The sequence below is a fragment of the Ctenopharyngodon idella genome, chromosome 13 (genome assembly GCF_019924925.1).
Source record: "Ctenopharyngodon idella isolate HZGC_01 chromosome 13, HZGC01, whole genome shotgun sequence".
Classification (NCBI taxonomy): domain Eukaryota; kingdom Metazoa; phylum Chordata; class Actinopteri; order Cypriniformes; family Xenocyprididae; genus Ctenopharyngodon; species Ctenopharyngodon idella.
Genome location: NC_067232.1, coordinates 30,288,843 through 30,307,281, shown reverse-complemented (window position 1 = coordinate 30,307,281; position 18,439 = coordinate 30,288,843). Strand labels below are relative to the sequence as shown.

The following is an 18,439-nucleotide window of genomic DNA, read 5'->3' as shown; positions in this document are numbered from 1 at the left end:
GCTGTGAGGATTTCCCAGTGGAACTAGGCAGTGTTTACACATAATCAGAAGGAGAAAAAGAGCCTATAATAACTGCCCACATGGCGACTGTATTTTCTCATCCAGTGTGACTGTGAAAACAAGCCATTGCAAAACAAGCCAATGAATTACTTATGCAGGCTTTTGTTTCTCCATAAACTGTCATGAAAGAGCAATGGAAAGCGGTCAGAGTGTGGATGTGTTTTTGGAAGGGGGGTCGCTCAAACCTCACACACAAACACACACTTCTAGTAAAGCAGCATGTCACAGGCACACGGAGTCTTAAAACAGCTGCTGCCAGCTGATGAAACAGGTGGACTGTATGTCTTGATGCTGCTGTCCTTCTTCCCGCTGTACTGCTGGTTCCGTGAAGGAGGTGAGTGTCTGAAGTGCTTTTTATTTATCTAGAGAGGACAGTGAAACGGTCACAGGAAAGTAGGGATAATGGGAACGGGACACGACCCAGGCCGTCTCGAGCCGGATCCCCATGAATGTCCTGAGCGTGCAGTCCACTGTGCTCCAGCTCTGATATTATTTTTAAGCACATTTTCTCCATATCACTTCTTCTGTAAATAAATGCTAAGATGTCAAATAATTGGCTTTATAAAAGCACAAAAGTTTTAAAGGGAACCCCTGGTATTAAGACTTGTATGGCTTAATATAATGTAAATGATGTCTCTTACTGAAATATGTAGTAGAAAACCCATGAAAGATTTATGTTATTTAAAAAATCCATGATGTATTTGGACATGGGGGGGGCGCCATTTTGTTTAGGTGTGCGGTGCTACTGACACTACCCTGTTGTTATTTTTACCGCAACACAATTTTTAGTCGATGAGCCACAAGAGAAGCGAAGTCTTTACTAGCGATAAGAGGAGAAAAGAATGGGAAGTTGTGAAGAATGTGGACGAATAAAACTTCCTAAAGATCCACGTCTTTGTTCTCTTCACTTTAGCCCTGATGACTTTGATACTTTTAATCTGTATGTTTTGGTGCAACGGTAATCTAGTAACACATACAAGTCTTAAATTAATATAATAGATTTGCAACGCAATAATTTCATAGCACATCACCACATAACTGACGTGCTGTGAGGATAATAAAATATTAGGCTATTAGCTATCTTTGAAAATGTTTTAAACATTTTTTAGGTCTATTATACAATGAATTATAGGCCTATAATTAAAATTAAGAGTGTATAATATTTCCTAACACTGCAGTCATAAATGAAAATTAAGCGCAGCTTTACTTCAAGCACAGACTTTTAAAAAACAACCTGTTTAACATGAAATACTATTATTCTCATTTGTTTCACTAGCCTACAGTTATATACCATTATCAGCATATTATGTTGAAATTCGTCTCTGAGAGAATATGCTCCATTAATGCAGCGTCAGACAGCTCCGTCACTTTTTACTTTCACTTTCTGTAGTGAATAGCCTACTGACCGAGGCTGAGACTTTTTCACCGGCATAACTCTTGTGCAAAGTTTGCATGTTGCTTTTTGTGTGATATCCATTGGCTCCTCTTGTTTTAAAACGGAAAGATTTCCAAGATTATGATGTATCTGCACAAAGCTGCACAATGAGGCATCATAAATTATATTCCGAGTTGTGTTGCGGTAAAAATAACAACAGTGTAGTGACAGTAGCTCAGTGAGTGCAACCATTTGACGTCATGGACAGAACGCACTGTGCACCTAAACAAAATGGCGTCCCCATATGTCATGGATTTTTTAAATAATGTAATTTTTTCATGGGTTTTCTACTACAAATTTCAATTAGACACATCATTTACGTTATATTAAGCCATACAAGTCTTAATACCAGGGGTTCCCTTTAAGCCTATGTTTGTTCTCTGTACATCACAGGTCAAAAGTTTGGAATAATTACTATTTTTTAATGTTTTTGAAAGAGTCTCTTCTGCTCACCAAGGCTGCATTTATTTGATATAGCCATTTTCTATGTGAATATATAGTAAAGTGTAATTTATTCCTGTGATCAAAGCTGAATTTTCAGCATCATTACTCCAGTCTTCAGTGTCACATGATCCTTCAGAAATCATTCTAATATGATGATTTGATTATCAAGAAACATTTATGATTATCATCAATGTTGAGAACAGTTGTGCTGCTTCAGATTTGTGTGGAAACTGTGATACACTACCATTTAAATGATTGGGGTCAGTAAGATTTAAAAAAAAAAAAAAAATGGGGAAAAAAGAAGTTAATACTTTTATTCATCAAGGATGCATTAAACTGATCAAACATGACAGGAAAGACATTTATAATGTTACAAATTAGGGTGAATTCGGGTGATCTGGGACATTGGGTAATATGGGACACCTAAGCTCCAGTGTGTTTCTTTCCTGTTCTAACAAAATGTAGTCAACAGGACTTTTACTATAGGTTTAGCATGGATGTAATGTAACTGAAATTACATGACTTCATGTGGGTGATGCCACAGAAAGGGGCAGGGCACTTGTCAATCAAGAAGCTCCCCTGGCAACTGCATGACAAGGTCAATGACATAGGATTCTGACTAGATTAATGTTAAGGACATAAATCTGTCATAAATAAGAAAATGTTGCTAATTGTTGTCAAATTATGTTTGTGATCTATTAAAGCAACAAAATATGTATTAAAGTGTTGAAAATTTGTTTTAGTTTTTTTCTTTCAAACATTTGTTTGTTGTCCCACTTTATCAAATATGACTGAGAATGTGGGACAGCATGCTTTGGGTAATCTGGGACAGTCTTCAAATGGGGGAAATATGCATTTAGGGACTTTATAAGCCTAATGACAAGGGTGTAGATCTCATTACAACTTAGGGGTAGACCACTGATAAACTTTAAAAGTAACTTTAATGTAATGTTAATATATGCTATAATGAGAAATGGGTGTTAATGTGGGCTACTGGAGGTTATAACGTTAGCATAAGTTCACAGTAGCTAGCAGCTAGCCAAACCAACTAGCTACAGAGATGGAATCTGGGAAACGTATTCCATTAGCAAGCAAAGGTATCAGGATGAAGTAACCCATTAACTTCATTTCCCAAATTCCCAGTTAGTTTAGTATAGCACTGAGCAGGAGGGGCGACCTCCCCAGGATCTGCGCCCAGGCCAGTTGACAATGTTCTGTACAAACACACACACACACACACACACACACACACACACACACACACACAGTATTTTGTAGTTGCTCATCACAAATGTGAGTCATTAGTCTGAAAATAAAATATGAAAAAATACTAAAAAAACAAAAACAAACGAAAAAAAAACACTAAAATATGAAAATATCCATGACTTTATGAAAGAAATATGACTAGCCTATATGTGTATATGAATTAATGAAATTTCTATGAATATACATTTTCTTATTGAGATTTCTGTACTTGTCATTTTTCATATTGCTTTTTAAAAATGCATAAAGTATGGTGAATATAGGCTTTTTTAGGCCTATACATATGTCCTAGATTACAAAGTGACCCGTCCCAGATTATCAAATTCAGGCAGAATTTTTTTTTTGGCACAAAAACACTAATAGGTGTGGCATGTCTCCTCTGGGTATAATACCTTTCTTTCTTCTTGTGTGGTTAGAAAACATATAAGGAATTTCAGAAAAGCCTAATGTGTTGATCTAATATGTTAGTTAGATATTGAAATAAACCATAGAATCAAAATTGAAAAAAATGTCCAAGATTACCCGAATTCACCCTATTTCAATTTTAAAGACATTCTGTTCTTTAGAAATTTTTATTCAAATGATCCTGAAAAAAATCTATCATGATATAAATGTATCAAATTTTTTTCTGCAAAAATATGAAGCACTGAAAATAATAAGAAAATAATAAGTCAAATGAAACATAAAAGTTTATTTATTAGAGCCTAAGCATTGAAAGTTTTGCCATGACATAAACGAAACGGGGTGTAACTTCTGCATGCATTGAGTGATTTAGATCAAACTTGAGCTGTACGTTTGGCCACATGGACTGATCACATGGATGTGACCATTGGATGTGTCACAGTCATAGCGCCACCAACTGGCAGCAGGAAGTGTGTAACAACAGGCCTTGAAAACCTCTTATATTTACCCAAATCACTTCAGACTTGGTCAGAATAATGTCAAGACACGGCTGATGTAAAACTGCCAAAGGATTCTTGATATCTTAAACAGTGTTGCCACAGTGTTTTTGAGGCTACAGTCACCAAACTTGGTACATATATTGTTTTCATCAAGTTGGACAATTTTGGAATCTTTTAAAAAATTGCAGACTTTGTGTTTTTCAATATTCCTCCAAAGAGATTCATGCAATTCTCACCAAACTTGGTAAAGATGATCCCAAGACATTGAAGATGCTAAATTGTGAACAGATTTTTGATATCTTCAACGGTGTTGCCATGGCGAGGGATTAAATTAATGACAAAAATGGGAAATGGGAGTCTCATATCTTCTAAGTGCATTGTCTGATTTAGAGCAAATTGGTGTCGTATGTTTGCTGATGAGGGCTGATCACATGAATGATGCTCTTGTGATTCACAGTCATAGCGCCACCAGCTGGCAGTGGGAAGTGCGGCTTCAGAGTCTAAAATGATTACTGTAGTTATGTTTTATATGTTAATTAATTTGCTGCAAATATTGCATACTTTTAAAAGAAAGTTTGATTTGTTACTTAAGTGTTATGCACCAGACTATAAGAAACTTTACTTCACCTCGGATTAACCAATTGTCACCAATAACTTTCTTCAAAACATTTTCTCTAAAACAGATGAGAAAATTAACATCCATTTATTTCTGTTTAATGAGATGTTGTTTCTCTTACAGAGAGCAGTGAGGAAGATTTTCAAATTTCCTTTGTTTGCCATCGACCTGAAGGTCTGGAAACACTAGAGGAACAGACCAAATTCAGCAAGAAAGAGCTGCAGTTCCTCTACAGGGCCTTCAAAAATGTAAATGTTTCTCTACTAAAATAATATAAGGTGGAAAGCTGGGAGTATCACCATCATGTGGCACAAACAATTGTTACTATTTCGTCGAATGGTCTACATTTAGATTTTTTCCCAGAATGACGTTTAATTCATTGTATATTGTATTATGTTGAAGGTTTTTTTGTGTGTTTCAGGAATGTCCCAGTGGAGTGGTGGATGAGGACGTGTTTAAACTCATTTACTCCCAGTTCTTCCCACAAGGAGGTGAGACAGCATTACTCCGACATACCTTCCAATTATATCTCTATATATTCATATTTTTAATAATATAGTGTTAATCTTTTTTATTTCAATTAATTATATAAAAGAGAACATATATAGAAACATATTTCTGATTTCATAGTCCCCTATAAAATTCTTCTGTCGCATTGTTCAGAAGATTTGGGTTCATAAGTGAACTTCTGTGGCCTATATCTATTAAGAGATTTGGCAAATTAACATTTCTTTTGATAACTTATTGTCATACATGCACCCATAATTGAGGCTTGTTGATGTTGCTGTGGTTGCAAAGCTTCACTGAATTAGAAATTAGGCTGATGGATTTAACTTGTAACTAGAAATTGTTTTGTTTTTTTTCAACCTTGCCAGGTTTGGTCGTTTCCTTCCTTTTCCCAAACTGCTTGGACCCAAATGATAGTCTTGTGATGGAAGACAGAGTATTTTTTTAAAAAAATTCAAATTCCTTTTTCTCTCTCTTAGATTCAAGCAATTATGCACATTTCCTATTCGAGGCATTTGACACTAACAAGAATGGCTGTTTGAGTTTTCAGGTAAGCTGTAGATTTCATTTGAGGAACTGACATGATAATGTGAGCATTTGAGAGTCAGGATTTCTTTCTAGACCAGTGGTTTTCAGTCCTGGTCCTGTTTGTCTTCACACTTGATTCAGATCATCAGCAGGGACTTTATTTATTTTGCAGATTTGTTTTTTGTGTTCTGTTGTATTTGTTCATTTTACAGGAGTTTGTTGCTGGACTGTCACTCATCCTTAGGGGCTCAATGTATGACCGGCTGAACTGGGCATTTAATTTCTATGACCATGATAAAGATGGATTCATCACAAAAGAGGTTTGTTGATGGGCTCAGCAGCATTCACATGAATATATCGCATTGGTGTAAAAGTATTGGTGTGTGCATGTGGTTTCGGTCTCTCAGGAGATGTTGAACATCATGAAGTCGATTTATGATATGATGGGGAAGTACGTGTCTCCACCCATTCAGGACGATATTCCCAGAGAACATGTGGAACGCTTCTTTCAGGTGAACTCAACACACAGGAACTTCATTTCAGTTCTTTCAAATAACATCCTAGATTTTTCACCAATAACCCAACTAACAGAGAACATTCTCAGAACGTTCTGGCAAGGTTCTCTCAAAGTTATGAACAAACGTTCTTCCAGTAACGTTAATAGAAAGTGCGATCACAGTTATTTGGTCTTAAATAATGTTCTCAAAACATAAGCACAAAAATGTTATTTATACATTGTTCATGGAACGTTTTTTGGAACTGTTTTAGTTGAATGTTTGTCTAACGTTTTTTAAATGTTACTTGTTTCAGAACATTCAGAGAACATTCAAAAGTAACGTTCCCATGATGTTTGAAGAATGATATAATGGAATATTTCCTTAATGACCACATTTTTAAAACATTTAAAAAAGGGAACGTTTTGAACATTCCGAAATATTGTTTTCATAACTTAATGAGAACGTTAGCAAAACGTTCATAGAACATATTTTTGTTAGCTGGGAAGCTGCAAAAGGTGCAGATATTTTCCAGTGGCATGATCATTCACACTCTAACGAAAAAAAAGAAAGAAAAGTTATCTTGCAATAAACATTTGAGTGCATATTGTATTCTGTTAATTTATTATAATACAATAAATCACAATAATTTAACCCTTCCAAACTTGACTCTGAATTGAAGCAGTACATCACTTCATTTCACCATTTCTCTAATCTGAGAACAGCTAGACTCTGAGCGTCACCGTGCCGTGTCTCTACCTTTCTTGCACTCAAACATTTTTGTTTGCTAAAAGTACAGAACACTGGAAAATGAGCTCCATGTAAGCTACAATTATTGGAAAGAGATAGATATGGTGGTTGAAGTGCAGGATCTTCAGAACATAACTCTTAGAAAAATGTTCAGTGGGGTTCTGTTGTCAGTCCGGTTGAAGTAAAAGATGAGGAAAGGATCTAAGTGCAGCAGTATAAAGTTTCTATTAAACAAAGAACTCAAAAACCAAACACTCGGGGCACAAGAACAGAACATCCAGGGTATAAATACACGACCAAACCAATCAATAATAACTGAATCAGTAATTAACACAGGCAGGAAAACTAGAACAAAGGAAGCATGCACAAAACACAGGAAAACTGAACATATCCCTGACATCTATATAGATCTCGATTCAATTTAAAAGAACCCTTTAGGGGTTCTATTAGACGAGAAATGTCTTAAATGATTGCATAATACTTTCAAGTTTAGCAGGTTATTTCAATTCTTTCTAGTGATAATGTATGTTTACAAGCCGATGAATTCATAAAAAGTAATCAAAATAAAAAATTATTAAAAAAAGCTTCTATATATGAAGCGCCTGACAGAACCCTTTAAGCTTCTATATAGATCCTTTTCTTCTACGAGTGAATAAAGCAATGGTAAGATTATGATGAAATGCTTTTGTGCTAATGTAAATGAAGACTTCAAGGCTTGAAGAATATATCCTGAACTTGATCATTTTTCTTCCAGAAAATGGACAGAAACCGTGATGGAGTGGTCACCATTGAGGAGTTCATTGAGTCATGTCAGAAGGTGAATCTCTATCACTCATAACTGTTATCTGAATGCAAAACAAACAAATTCAGAGATTAAATACTTCAAGGGAGAATTGCAGAAAGCAGGTTTAACTCACCATGACATTAATCCTGAGTCATTAAACAGCTGGCATCTTCCCTTGTACTTATAACTATATACTGTGTCAAGCCTATATGCATCACACTTGTGTCTAAATTGCATTTTTTTTTTTTTTAAATAAATCAATAAAATGTGTGGAGAAAACTAAGACAACAGTGAACCATGAACAGAGGAAACTTATGGCTTAAATACACACAAAGTAATCAATGGAACTAAGAACAGGTGTAATACTAATGAGTAACTAAGGTAAATAACTAGCAAACAGAACTAACTAGCAAACGGAAACAGGGAACAGAATGAAAATGAAACCAAAAGAGTTGATTACTAACATACCCTGAAAGCTCCCCCAGTTTTGGGGACTGAAAGCTGAGGTTAACAGCTTACTCCGGGATAACTTACCCAGTTTAGTTGCTAAATCTGCTTTCTGTAGTATCCCACAGGAAAATGTGACTCTTGCCAATAACTCTTCTTTCTTTTCTGTTTATTTGAGGATGAGAATATCATGCGGTCAATGCGGCTGTTTGACAGTGTCTTTTAGGACGTTTCTGCCCGGCTGTGGATTTCAGAACCACATTCTTCTCTCTCCATCAAGTTATACATTTCCCATATATAAATTTCTTTTTTCTTAGAGAGACAAACTTCCTAGACAAACTTCATTTGTGTGAACATCTTCCATGAAGACAGAGCCACTAAAGTTTTAAAGAGCAGCGATATATAATACTGCTTATATTGAAATTTTAGTCTTAATGAAGTTATTTTCTATGTATTCCTACAAAAATGGTTCTTCATACACATTCACAAACGCTCAATGTATCATCTCCTAAATGATTTAAGACAGATGGAGGAGTGTCCAAACCTGTGAAATGGCTCTGTAATGTACAGAAGAAACAAAAGAATGAATGAATGGATATATTAAAATTACATGAATTTGGCTCAGTTTCATTTGGTAAATCCATCAGTGTATTGGAGTCTTTCATCACAGATGTGTTCATTCTGTATTATGCATTACTATAACATGTATGTCAAGTTTGCTGTTTTTATCAGAGAAAACGTGAACTTTGGGGAAACACACCTGAGCTCATTTTAGCTTCTTATGGAAACATCAGTGTGCAAATATATGTTTTGGTTTTATCTGTACAGTTTATTTAATTTTTTTTAGTTCTATTTCATAGTTCCAGACTGCCAGAGATGGTTAAACATAGTGGAAATGGGTCATGTGCTGGAGTATGATACGAGAATATTCAGGTGAGTAGTACAGAGCTCACTGGTTAACCATGGTTCTGATCATCTTCTTACTGTGTTTATCAGTATTTGCTGTGTTTGAGTCTAAGAACACTCATTGGTTCCCAGAGTGTTTGGACATGATTATTGGTGACAAGCTTGTTAGCTAAACATTCCCATTTAGTGCTGTTTACCCCATTGGCTGACCAGGGGTCTGACCACCTCCAGGAGGCCCTAACAGATCCTTGACCCGAGTGTAGCATTGTGCCTATAAAAGTGAGACGATAACGATTTGCAGGATTGGACCCTGACCCCTCAAACTGCTTTCTCAGCTCAGCCGTGCAGCACTAAGCGATCGGCAGGAAAGGCTGAGGGACCTCGAAAGAAGAAGCATGCATCATGGCTCTCCCACCAGGCGGCTGAACTTACAAGAACAGTCCAGAACCTCCAGGCTTTACTTTACAGGCTTTACAAGAAGTTAATGAGGGTAGGGAGACATATATGCCTACTTCTCCATTACCTCACCATGAACCATCAGTTAGCTTTTCTCAAGAGGATCTGAGTATCGTCTCGCTGGCTGCTTCAGATTCCTTGGTTAAGTCTGAACAAGGTCACTATTCCTCCATTGTCCCAGTCTCAGCTGTCCCATAGAAGAAGGCAAGCTGGCGGAGGCAGTGTGATGCTTTGGGCAATGTTCTGCTGGGAAACCTTGGGTCCTGCCATACTTTGACACGTTCCACCTACCTAAGCATTGTTGCAGACCATGTACACCCTTTAATGGAAACTGTATTCCCTGGTGGCTGTGGCCTCTTTCAGCAGGATAATGCTCCTGCCACAAAGCAAAAATGGTTCAGGAATGGTTTGAGGAGCACAACAATGAGTTTGAGGTGTTGACTTGGCCTCCAAATTCCCCAGATCTCAATCCAATCGAGCATCTGTGGGATGTGCTCAACAAACAAGTCCGATCCATAGAGGCTCCACCTCGCAACTTACAGGACTTAAAGGATCTGCTGCTAACATCTTGGTGTCAGATACCACAGCACACCTTCAGGGGTCTAGAGGAGTCCATGCCTCGACAGGTCAGGGCTGTTTTGGCAGCAAAAGGGGGACCAACACAATATTAGGAAGGTGGTCATAATGCCAGATTGGTGTATACTAATTATTACTTTTTACTATGGTAAATATAGATATGCAGTAATTATATGCAGGTGTGGCTCATGTAAATAGGCAGGCAGGGCAAAGCCCTACTTGATAAACACAATAAACTTCCAATAATGTAATTTGTTAATCATAAATGCATTAAAAAATAAAACAGATTTGAGTTAGCCCTGAGTTATAGAAATGTAGGACCTTTAAACACAGTGCATGCCATTGTAAAGACTCTAGGGCTGTCCCCTTACAACCTCATTTTCATCCATGAAAAAAAAATTAAATATGGCATCTACTCTGACTAAGGTCTAACCATCTGTCATATAATACCCACACAAAATGCACGATTGGTTAAAGACTCTTACTTGACTCTGACTCAACTAAGGTGGACTCGAACCCAACACTACTTAGAGGAGCCAGAGTACGGGAAACACACACTCAGTGGGATCTTGATAGCTTGCCTTATGAGCCTCTCAGACAAGTTCAAGTATCTCTCTATGAAGACTGCCTTTCTTTTGGCCATGACATCAGCCAAGAGGGTCAGTGAGTTGCAGGCCCTCTCAGTCAGTCCTCAGTGCCTTAGGTGGGGACCAGAGGATAATCATGTTATGCTTTGGCCAAACCCAGCTTTTCAGCCTAAGGTGTTATCAACACAGTTTGCGAACTGCCCTATTCAGCTTGTAGTCTTTTGCCCTGCTGATGATGCTCCAGTATGTCCAATACGAGCGTTGCGGCGATATGTGTCAACAACGGCTTCGTGGTGCACCACCGACTAGCTGTTCATCTATTTTGGTCCCAGTCCTAGAGGTGCATCCTTGTCTAAGCAACGGCTATCTCATTGGTTGGTTGACACCATTTCCAATGCTTATCACTTGGTAGGTCGTCCAGTTCCAATGTCTGTGAAGCGCCATTCTACTCGTGCTGTTGCCAATTTGTGAGCGGCCCTGTGGTATCTCCCTATAAGACATATGTGCAGCAGCCACATGGGTATAACCTTCCACATTTACAAGATTTTACAGGCTGAATGATGTTATGTCATTGGTCAAGGTCTCATGTGAATGAATCAATACAAGATTCTCGTATCATACACAAGTGCATGACCCTTTTCCACATGTTTAACAGGCCACGTTCCTCCAATGTAATTGTAACGCAGTTCGTAGATACGGGAAGAAGGAGGCGGGAACCGGCGAATGTTCCAACATAACTTTAATATTAAATAAACAAATAACAAAACGAAAGTAATGCCGGCAGACACTCACGGACGTCTGCCGGCCACACAAACATAATAAAACAACTTAAAGTCCAGGCCTGGTCCTCTCTCGTCCTTCACTGTCGTCGCTCCCCTTTTATGCTTCCGGAGTTCCTCCGTGAGAGACTCGAGACCGGTGCAACGCACAGCTGACGCTCATTAACACATGCCCTGCTCGTCACAGTAATATTAAAGATGGCGACGTCCATAAAACTGAAAAGTCTTGTCACTTTTGACATGACACGATACCATTTGAACCACGAGTTCATCCATCAAAACTTAATTAACCAACAGCAACATCAATGTAAACACGTGCTAGCCGGAGTCTTTAACCGTTACACTCGCATCTCACGTCCTTTGCTGCGTCTCGCGCATGACACGGCATTTGAATTGCGCAAAGAAACAAAAAACTGACGGGAGCCGCTCCGGTGGAGAAGAGTGACTGGATCTAACACATTAAGATGACACACAGCTCATATCTCTGTCACTGTAAGTACTGAAAGCGAAACCACATACGAAACCCCTTAGAAGAGCGGCTCTCTCGCACTAGTTGACGTGACTGACAACTAGTTGTCTATTCTGGTTCCGTTCATACAGTGTGGATTTTCTGAGAATGCGGTTGTGTGTCCTGAAAATTTACAGGTATGAGTTCTGTAATGCATCACTCCCGTAAATGACCGTACTGTGTGTGAACGTAACCGGATTAAGGACTCAAATACAGGACTGACAGTCGTATTCTGCTGCTGTGTGAATGTGGACACAGTCTCTAGCGGTCTTCCACTATTCATAGAATTCACTATTCATACTATTCATAGAACCATGGTTACACCAGAAACCAGTGTTTTGGCTCATTTTATCTCTGGTTCTTTGCAGTGCACCTGTGCCACCTGTGCACTCTGAGCTGGCTTATTTTGTACAGTTGATTTGATCACATCATTAGAAACATGTGTGAATTTTGAGTGGTTGTGTGTAAACGATGACAACTGTGTTGTAGTTGTTTAACTTTTGCCTGCCTGTTTAGTGTTTTGCAGCACAAGTGTGTCACAGTGTGAAATGTGTTTCAGTGAGAGAGGATGTCATTGTTTTGCAAAAAAGAGTTGATGAGATTTGCAAACTGTGTCTAGCTGCCTGAACTTGTTTTAGGTTTTTAAAAAAATGTAAGAAAAATGTAAGCAAACTGCATACAAAGATAACAAGATCAACAAAAGAGTAAAGCAGAAGTGAGAAAACCACAGAAGATGTGATAACATGGCAGCATTCTTTGTGCATTCTTTTGTGTGTGTATATATTTATTGTAATGTATTGTTGTGTGTAGTGCACGGTCTCTCTCTCTCTCTGGCTTGATTGGGACCAGCTGCGGCAGGTTAGGTGGAAGAGCGGGTGCTGAGCTGCGTCGAGCGCGTTGTGAGGCTCCACACGTGTTCTGTCCTCTGTCTCCTGCCCCAGACTATTCTTAACATTGTTATTGTGTGACCGATGCTGTTGTTGTCAGTGCGTAAGAACTGTTTTCTCCTGAACGTGTGACGGAGATCCCTTACCAAACAGTACTCATTATTTATTTAATTCTACTCCTTGTGATTATGACGCTTGTTTCTTTCACCGTTTATTTGTTATCTTTGAAGCTTTAATTTGTGCAATATTGTTTTCTCCTGTTTTTGTTTAGTTGGGGAGCTATAGGGTAGATTGTTGTATTTCATTTATAATTTTCTTTGTCAGGTAAGCTAGCATTATTCTAAACCCTTTAGTTAGTTCTCCCTTTGTTTGTTGTTTTGGCCTAGACTCCCTTCCGAAGAAATGCTTCTGTTAATATTTGGTTTTGAAAGAGAATAAAGAAAAGAATTTCGATTTAAAAACGTTGTGGTTATTGTGAGCTGGGACAGGAGAGGAGGAATTGCCGTTCTTTAAAAGTCCCTTATTATTAGTTTTATTGTCACCGATCCATCCAACCCCTAGACTGGGACGGGTCGTGACAACTGGGGGCTCGTCCGCTCGTTATATTCGTATTTTAACAACTTTGCTTGGCTGCTTTGAATTTTCGTTAGGGGAGGACGTTCATATGATTTAATATGGAATTCGATTTAATTAAGTTCACTCTTTCGCCTACGTTGGAAGAATTTGACCGCTGCAGAAAGAAAGATTTGATTGTAATAGCGGAGTTTTTCAACGTATTGGTTTCTAAAGAGCAAAGGAAGCGCATCATTAAAGACGAGCTGTATGGTAAGTTAGTCGAGATGGGTATTTTGCCTGAAAGTGCTGCAGCAGGAGGATCTGAAGTGGAGACTGACGGAGAGGCCGCGTCTGATGGCGCAGGTTGATAACGCTCGTCATCACGCAACAATGTCACGCCGTCTGCGCTTCGGGGAAACGCGGTCACGCCATCTATGCTTAAAATGTATTGCGCGTCTACATGAGGTTGCGTGGTAGGTGTTTAGTGTCGGTAGAATTTTTTTTTAAATTCATTAAAAAATAAATAAAATCAAACTGTTTACTGCAAACTTCACCTGATTCTTGTTATACATGTTCCCAACTACTATCATGTTGTTTTACTGTTTTATTCTTTAATAATTATATGTCAAAGTCACTATTTACACTATACTATATACACTATTTACCTCTCTATACAGATTTTAAAAATTCATAAAAATATGAAATCAAATTGTTTTCTGCAAACTCCACCTGATTCTTGTTCTACATCTCCCCAAGACCCACTGTGGTGATTTTCATGTTCTTTTACTGTTTTATTCTTTAATAATTGTATGCCAAAGTTATGACAAATACAGTTTACGTTGCTATAGAGACCAATTTTAAAAATTCATAAAAATATGAAATCAAATTGTTTTCTGCAAACTCCACCTGATTCTTGTTCTACATCTCCCCAAGACCCACTGTGGTGATTTTCATGTTCTTTTACTGTTTTATTCTTTAATAATTGTATGCCAAAGTTATGACAAATACAGTTTACGTTGCTATAGAGACCAATTTTAAAAATTCATAAAAATATGAAATCAAATTGTTTTCTGCAAACTCCACCTGATTCCTGTTCTACATCTCCCCGAGTACAACTGTGGTGATTTTCATGTTCTTTAACTGTTTTATTCTTTAATAATTACATGCCAAAGTTATGACAAATATGGTTTATGTTGCTATACAGACACGATTTAAAAATTCATAAAAATATGAAATCAAATTTTGGAATGTAGTATGAATGTCTTTTTGGCAGATGCAGGAGGAGGACTGGTAGGTACACTCGATGGGCTGGTAGCAGACGACAGAACACAGGATCCTTGGTGGCAGGTAAGTACACAGGTGAGTAGCAGGAAAGGAGTCTGTTCACATGGGAATGACAAGACCAGACAAAGGAGTGCAGGATGTGATGGAATATATGGGGTGCGTTGATAAGGGAGTACAGGTGTAGTGAATCAGAATGCTGGGGAGAGTGAATAAGTTGGCAGAACGTGCTGGTCTGGTGACGATGGGCAGAAAGGTGTCTGAGATGGTTGCGACGCCATGACAGTACCCCCTCCTCAACGGGCGGCTCCTGACGTCCAGATGGTGCAATGATGGGGGCTGCCTCTACATCTTGGTGCTGGACGATTCGAATGATCAGAATGGAATTGGGTGAAAAGAGATGGATCGAGCACATCATCACGAGCAACCCTGGATTGTTCTTCAGGGCTGTAACCTTACCAGTCAATGAGGTATTTGATTCGATTGCCCCGTCGCCGCGAGTCCATGATGGAGTGGACCCGGTAGATGACCTCGTCGTCAGCCATTTCAGGAGGAGGAGGTATCTCATCACCACCAGATCCTGTGAAGGGAGAAGACAAAGGTTCAGTGTGGGGTTTCAGTAGTGACACGTGAAATGAAGGTGAGATTCTGTAGTGAGGTGGAAGTTGAACCTGTATGTGACCTCGTTGATCTGCCTCTGCACATTGAAGGGACCTACATAACAGGGACTCAGCTTACGGCAAGGCAAGCAGAGACAGATGTCCCGTGTAGAGAGCCACACCTTCTGACCTGGTTGGTACTGTGGAGTCGATGTTCTGCTGGGAGTGTCAGATTGTCTTGTGTCTCTGCACTGCCTGTTAGAGATGCACGTCTGCTGAGTCCCACTCCCTCTTGCTCTGCTGGAACCAATGATTGACAGCTGGAACCATTAATGGTTCGCCAGACCAGGGGAACAGAGGAGGCTGTTATCCAAGGATGCACTGGAATGCTGTGAGTCCGGTGGTGGATTGTCTGAGGGAGTTCTGGGCGTACTCTGCCCAGGGGAGGAATCGGCTTAAGCTGTCTTGGTTCTGGTGGCAGTATGACCGCAGGTACCTCCTGATCTCTTGGATCTTACCCTCAGTCTGGCCGTTGGTTTGCAGATGATAGCCGGAGGAGAGGCTGACAGAAACTCAGTGGAGCTTGAAGAAGCAGCGGGTGAATGAGTGACAAACTGCCTGAACGAGGTCTGCAAATGGATCGTTGGAATGTTCTCCACCAGTGTCCATCAAACTCTGCATAATTGTGGTGTGGTATGGTCTTCTGTCACACAACAGAAGAGGACATAAAGGTAAGTGATGTATAAACAGATTTTTATTGAACGACTGGGTAATCAACAGGAACAGGTTGCAACAATGGTGATTATAGCAGCACAATGTAGATAATAATAACTTATAATAATGACCCCACGCAGTAGTATAAACAAGGGTGTGTGTGTGTGTGTCACGGTCACCATGCATGTCGCCTTCTGCACTACATTTCCCAGAATCCTCACTGGTCCACCATCTGCACACATTCCATACTCACCAACTGTCTTCAATCACCTTATAAGCCCAACACCAGATATATGGACACCACACACACACACAGAGTCTGGTCTTGTCTCTCTACATGGAATTACTTACCAGTCTTCTCCAAGCCAGCACCACATGGACGTCAGCACCTGCAACAAACCAAGAACTGTTAATGCTCAAGCTAAGTGCCATCAATCTACATTGATTTTAGCACTCACCTGTTTATAATAAAAAACACCTGTCTGAATAAAAAAAAGTCTGTCTGTCAAACTCCAAATTACAAAGTTTGGGAGGAGCAGGTTCAGATAATTAAACTAATTAGCACATGTGGAGAGCATTCAGTTAATCAACTCAACCAACGACAAGAGGTATAAATACAGCAGACTTACCTCTGTTCATTGACAGTTTATCAGCATCCCTCCACCACCCCTCCTCACTTCTAGTTCTATCTATTTTTACCACAACTGGGGGTAGTACTCTGGGTTCGAGCCAAAATTCTGAGCTCGAAGCCCTCCCCCACCTCCTCACCTCAATATCTTGTCTAATGCCTTGTCTTGTCAATAAACCTGTTACACTCATCCTGCGTTTGAGTCCTCTCTCATAGATCCCTGACATCTGTCAATGTACTAATTTGACATTTATTTTTATGCTGCATCCAAAGTACAATTACTATTTAATTGCAGATTTCACAGTTCCACTCTTCTGTGGTGGTGTCCAATGCATTGTGTGGGACAAACACACAATTGGGGTGAAACCAGTGATTGCAGCTGCTGCGCTGCACCATCACCTCCTGGTTGTGGGAGGTACTGCAGATGCAGTGAACCTCCACCTGAAGTGTGGCCCTTTCAGGTTTTGCTTGTTTAGATTTGTAAATGAACACTGGAGCCTGTTTTCTTTTCAGAGCTCTGTATAAGGTTTGTCTCATGGTTCTTTCTTGGAACTCGCATTGCTCTGGTTTCACTCCCTTGCACAACACAGTTGCAAAGGCCAACGCAAACAACCCGCAACTGCTAGAAGACTGCTGCATTTGTACCGCAGGCGTTCTGATCCCAAACTGGGGTGCTTGTGGATGAATCAACCAGGATCATTTTTGCTTTGTCTGCTTGGTGATGTTTGTGTTCATGCTGTCATATATGCAAATCTCATTGGGTCCACAAAAAAGGTTGCTTGCTGTGATCCAGTGGTTGTCATTTATGTTCAACACTTGCACAAATGGATTCTGTGGTGTCCCAACCACACCCCCTTGGTGAAAACTCTGATGTGGCTGGACTGAAACCCATCTATATGAGGGAATGTCTGAGAAATGTAAAAAGAAGCTGCATCCACTTCATCGCTGCTGAGCCAAGTTTGTGGGTGCAGGATGCTTAACATTTGTCCTTGTTTGATCACTACTTCTTTCACCAATTTACTGGCTGGGATAACTTCCTTTGGTGAGTGATGCCTCCAAAGTGCTCCATGGGACTTTTGTCTTTGTGCTCTTTGCAGTTTCCTCCCTTTATATGAGATAAACACAATAAAGACACATTTAGACACTCCAGCTCCACTTCCACTTTAAATATTCCATTCTCCCTTACAACACTGTTTTGTCAGTGTGTGTTACTAGTTTAGGGCTGTGGATGAGATCAATTAAGTTATCTTTGGATAAATCTGTGTTTAGCTTATTATTAGTAATTACACAACGGAAGACATCACAATATTTAATTCTACTTGCTTATAAATGTTTTAACTTATTACGTGTATTGTCGGCATAACATACTTTTGATTGTCAAACTATTGAGATTGTAAGTGCACACTAAAAAGGACAGTACAGTCCAGTTTACCTCCAAAGCATCTTTGTCTTGTCTGTCTGTCTTTGGGTCCTGTGCTGCCACTGATGGTGTTTGTCTGTCAGTATGTGTGCTGGTTGTCCCTGGGGCTGTAGACACCTGCTTTATTTCAGGAAAGACATTAGAAACTAGAAATGTCTTTGAAAATTGTGTTATTTGTTAAGTAATGCATCCAAATGTGCTTCATGTTACCGCTGATTTTTTTAAATGGAATGGCTTGTTGATGGAGGTAACATAGACTCCTCTCCTACTTTGCTTTCGCTGCCTCCACTTCTCCTTCAGGATACGGTGCTCC

At 39.3% G+C, this 18,439-nt stretch overlaps 1 protein-coding gene and 1 long non-coding RNA gene across 2 annotated transcripts; one reads left to right on the top strand and one right to left on the bottom strand.

Annotated features, from left to right (window-relative positions):
- The first annotated feature begins 283 nt into the window (after nucleotides 1–283).
- LOC127524995 (Kv channel-interacting protein 2) lies at nucleotides 284–8,849 on the top strand. Its single transcript, XM_051917154.1, has 8 exons — nucleotides 284–394; nucleotides 4,844–4,968; nucleotides 5,142–5,211; nucleotides 5,707–5,777; nucleotides 5,968–6,075; nucleotides 6,163–6,267; nucleotides 7,754–7,816; nucleotides 8,409–8,849. Exons 1-8 carry the CDS (start codon nucleotides 349–351, stop codon nucleotides 8,454–8,456), a joined length of 636 nt encoding a protein of 211 aa, XP_051773114.1. The 5' UTR covers nucleotides 284–348; the 3' UTR covers nucleotides 8,457–8,849.
- Nucleotides 8,850–14,423: 5,574 nt separating this feature from the next.
- LOC127525044 (uncharacterized) lies at nucleotides 14,424–18,439 on the bottom strand. The gene is made up of 5 exons (XR_007933235.1): nucleotides 18,337–18,439; nucleotides 18,139–18,243; nucleotides 16,430–17,811; nucleotides 15,437–16,067; nucleotides 14,424–15,345 (listed from the first exon to the last, which is right to left on the bottom strand). It is a non-coding gene; the product is annotated as an uncharacterized LOC127525044 (long non-coding RNA).

Coding starts and splice junctions, on each gene's coding strand:
- LOC127524995 (XM_051917154.1), top strand. CDS start 349: ATGCTGCTGTCCTTCTTCCCGCTGTACTGCTGGTTCCGTGAAGGAG. Junction 5,212..5,706: donor CCAGTTCTTCCCACAAGGAG/GTGAGACAGCAT, acceptor TCTCTCTCTTAG/ATTCAAGCAATTATGCACAT. Junction 7,817..8,408: donor TCATTGAGTCATGTCAGAAG/GTGAATCTCTAT, acceptor TGTTTATTTGAG/GATGAGAATATCATGCGGTC.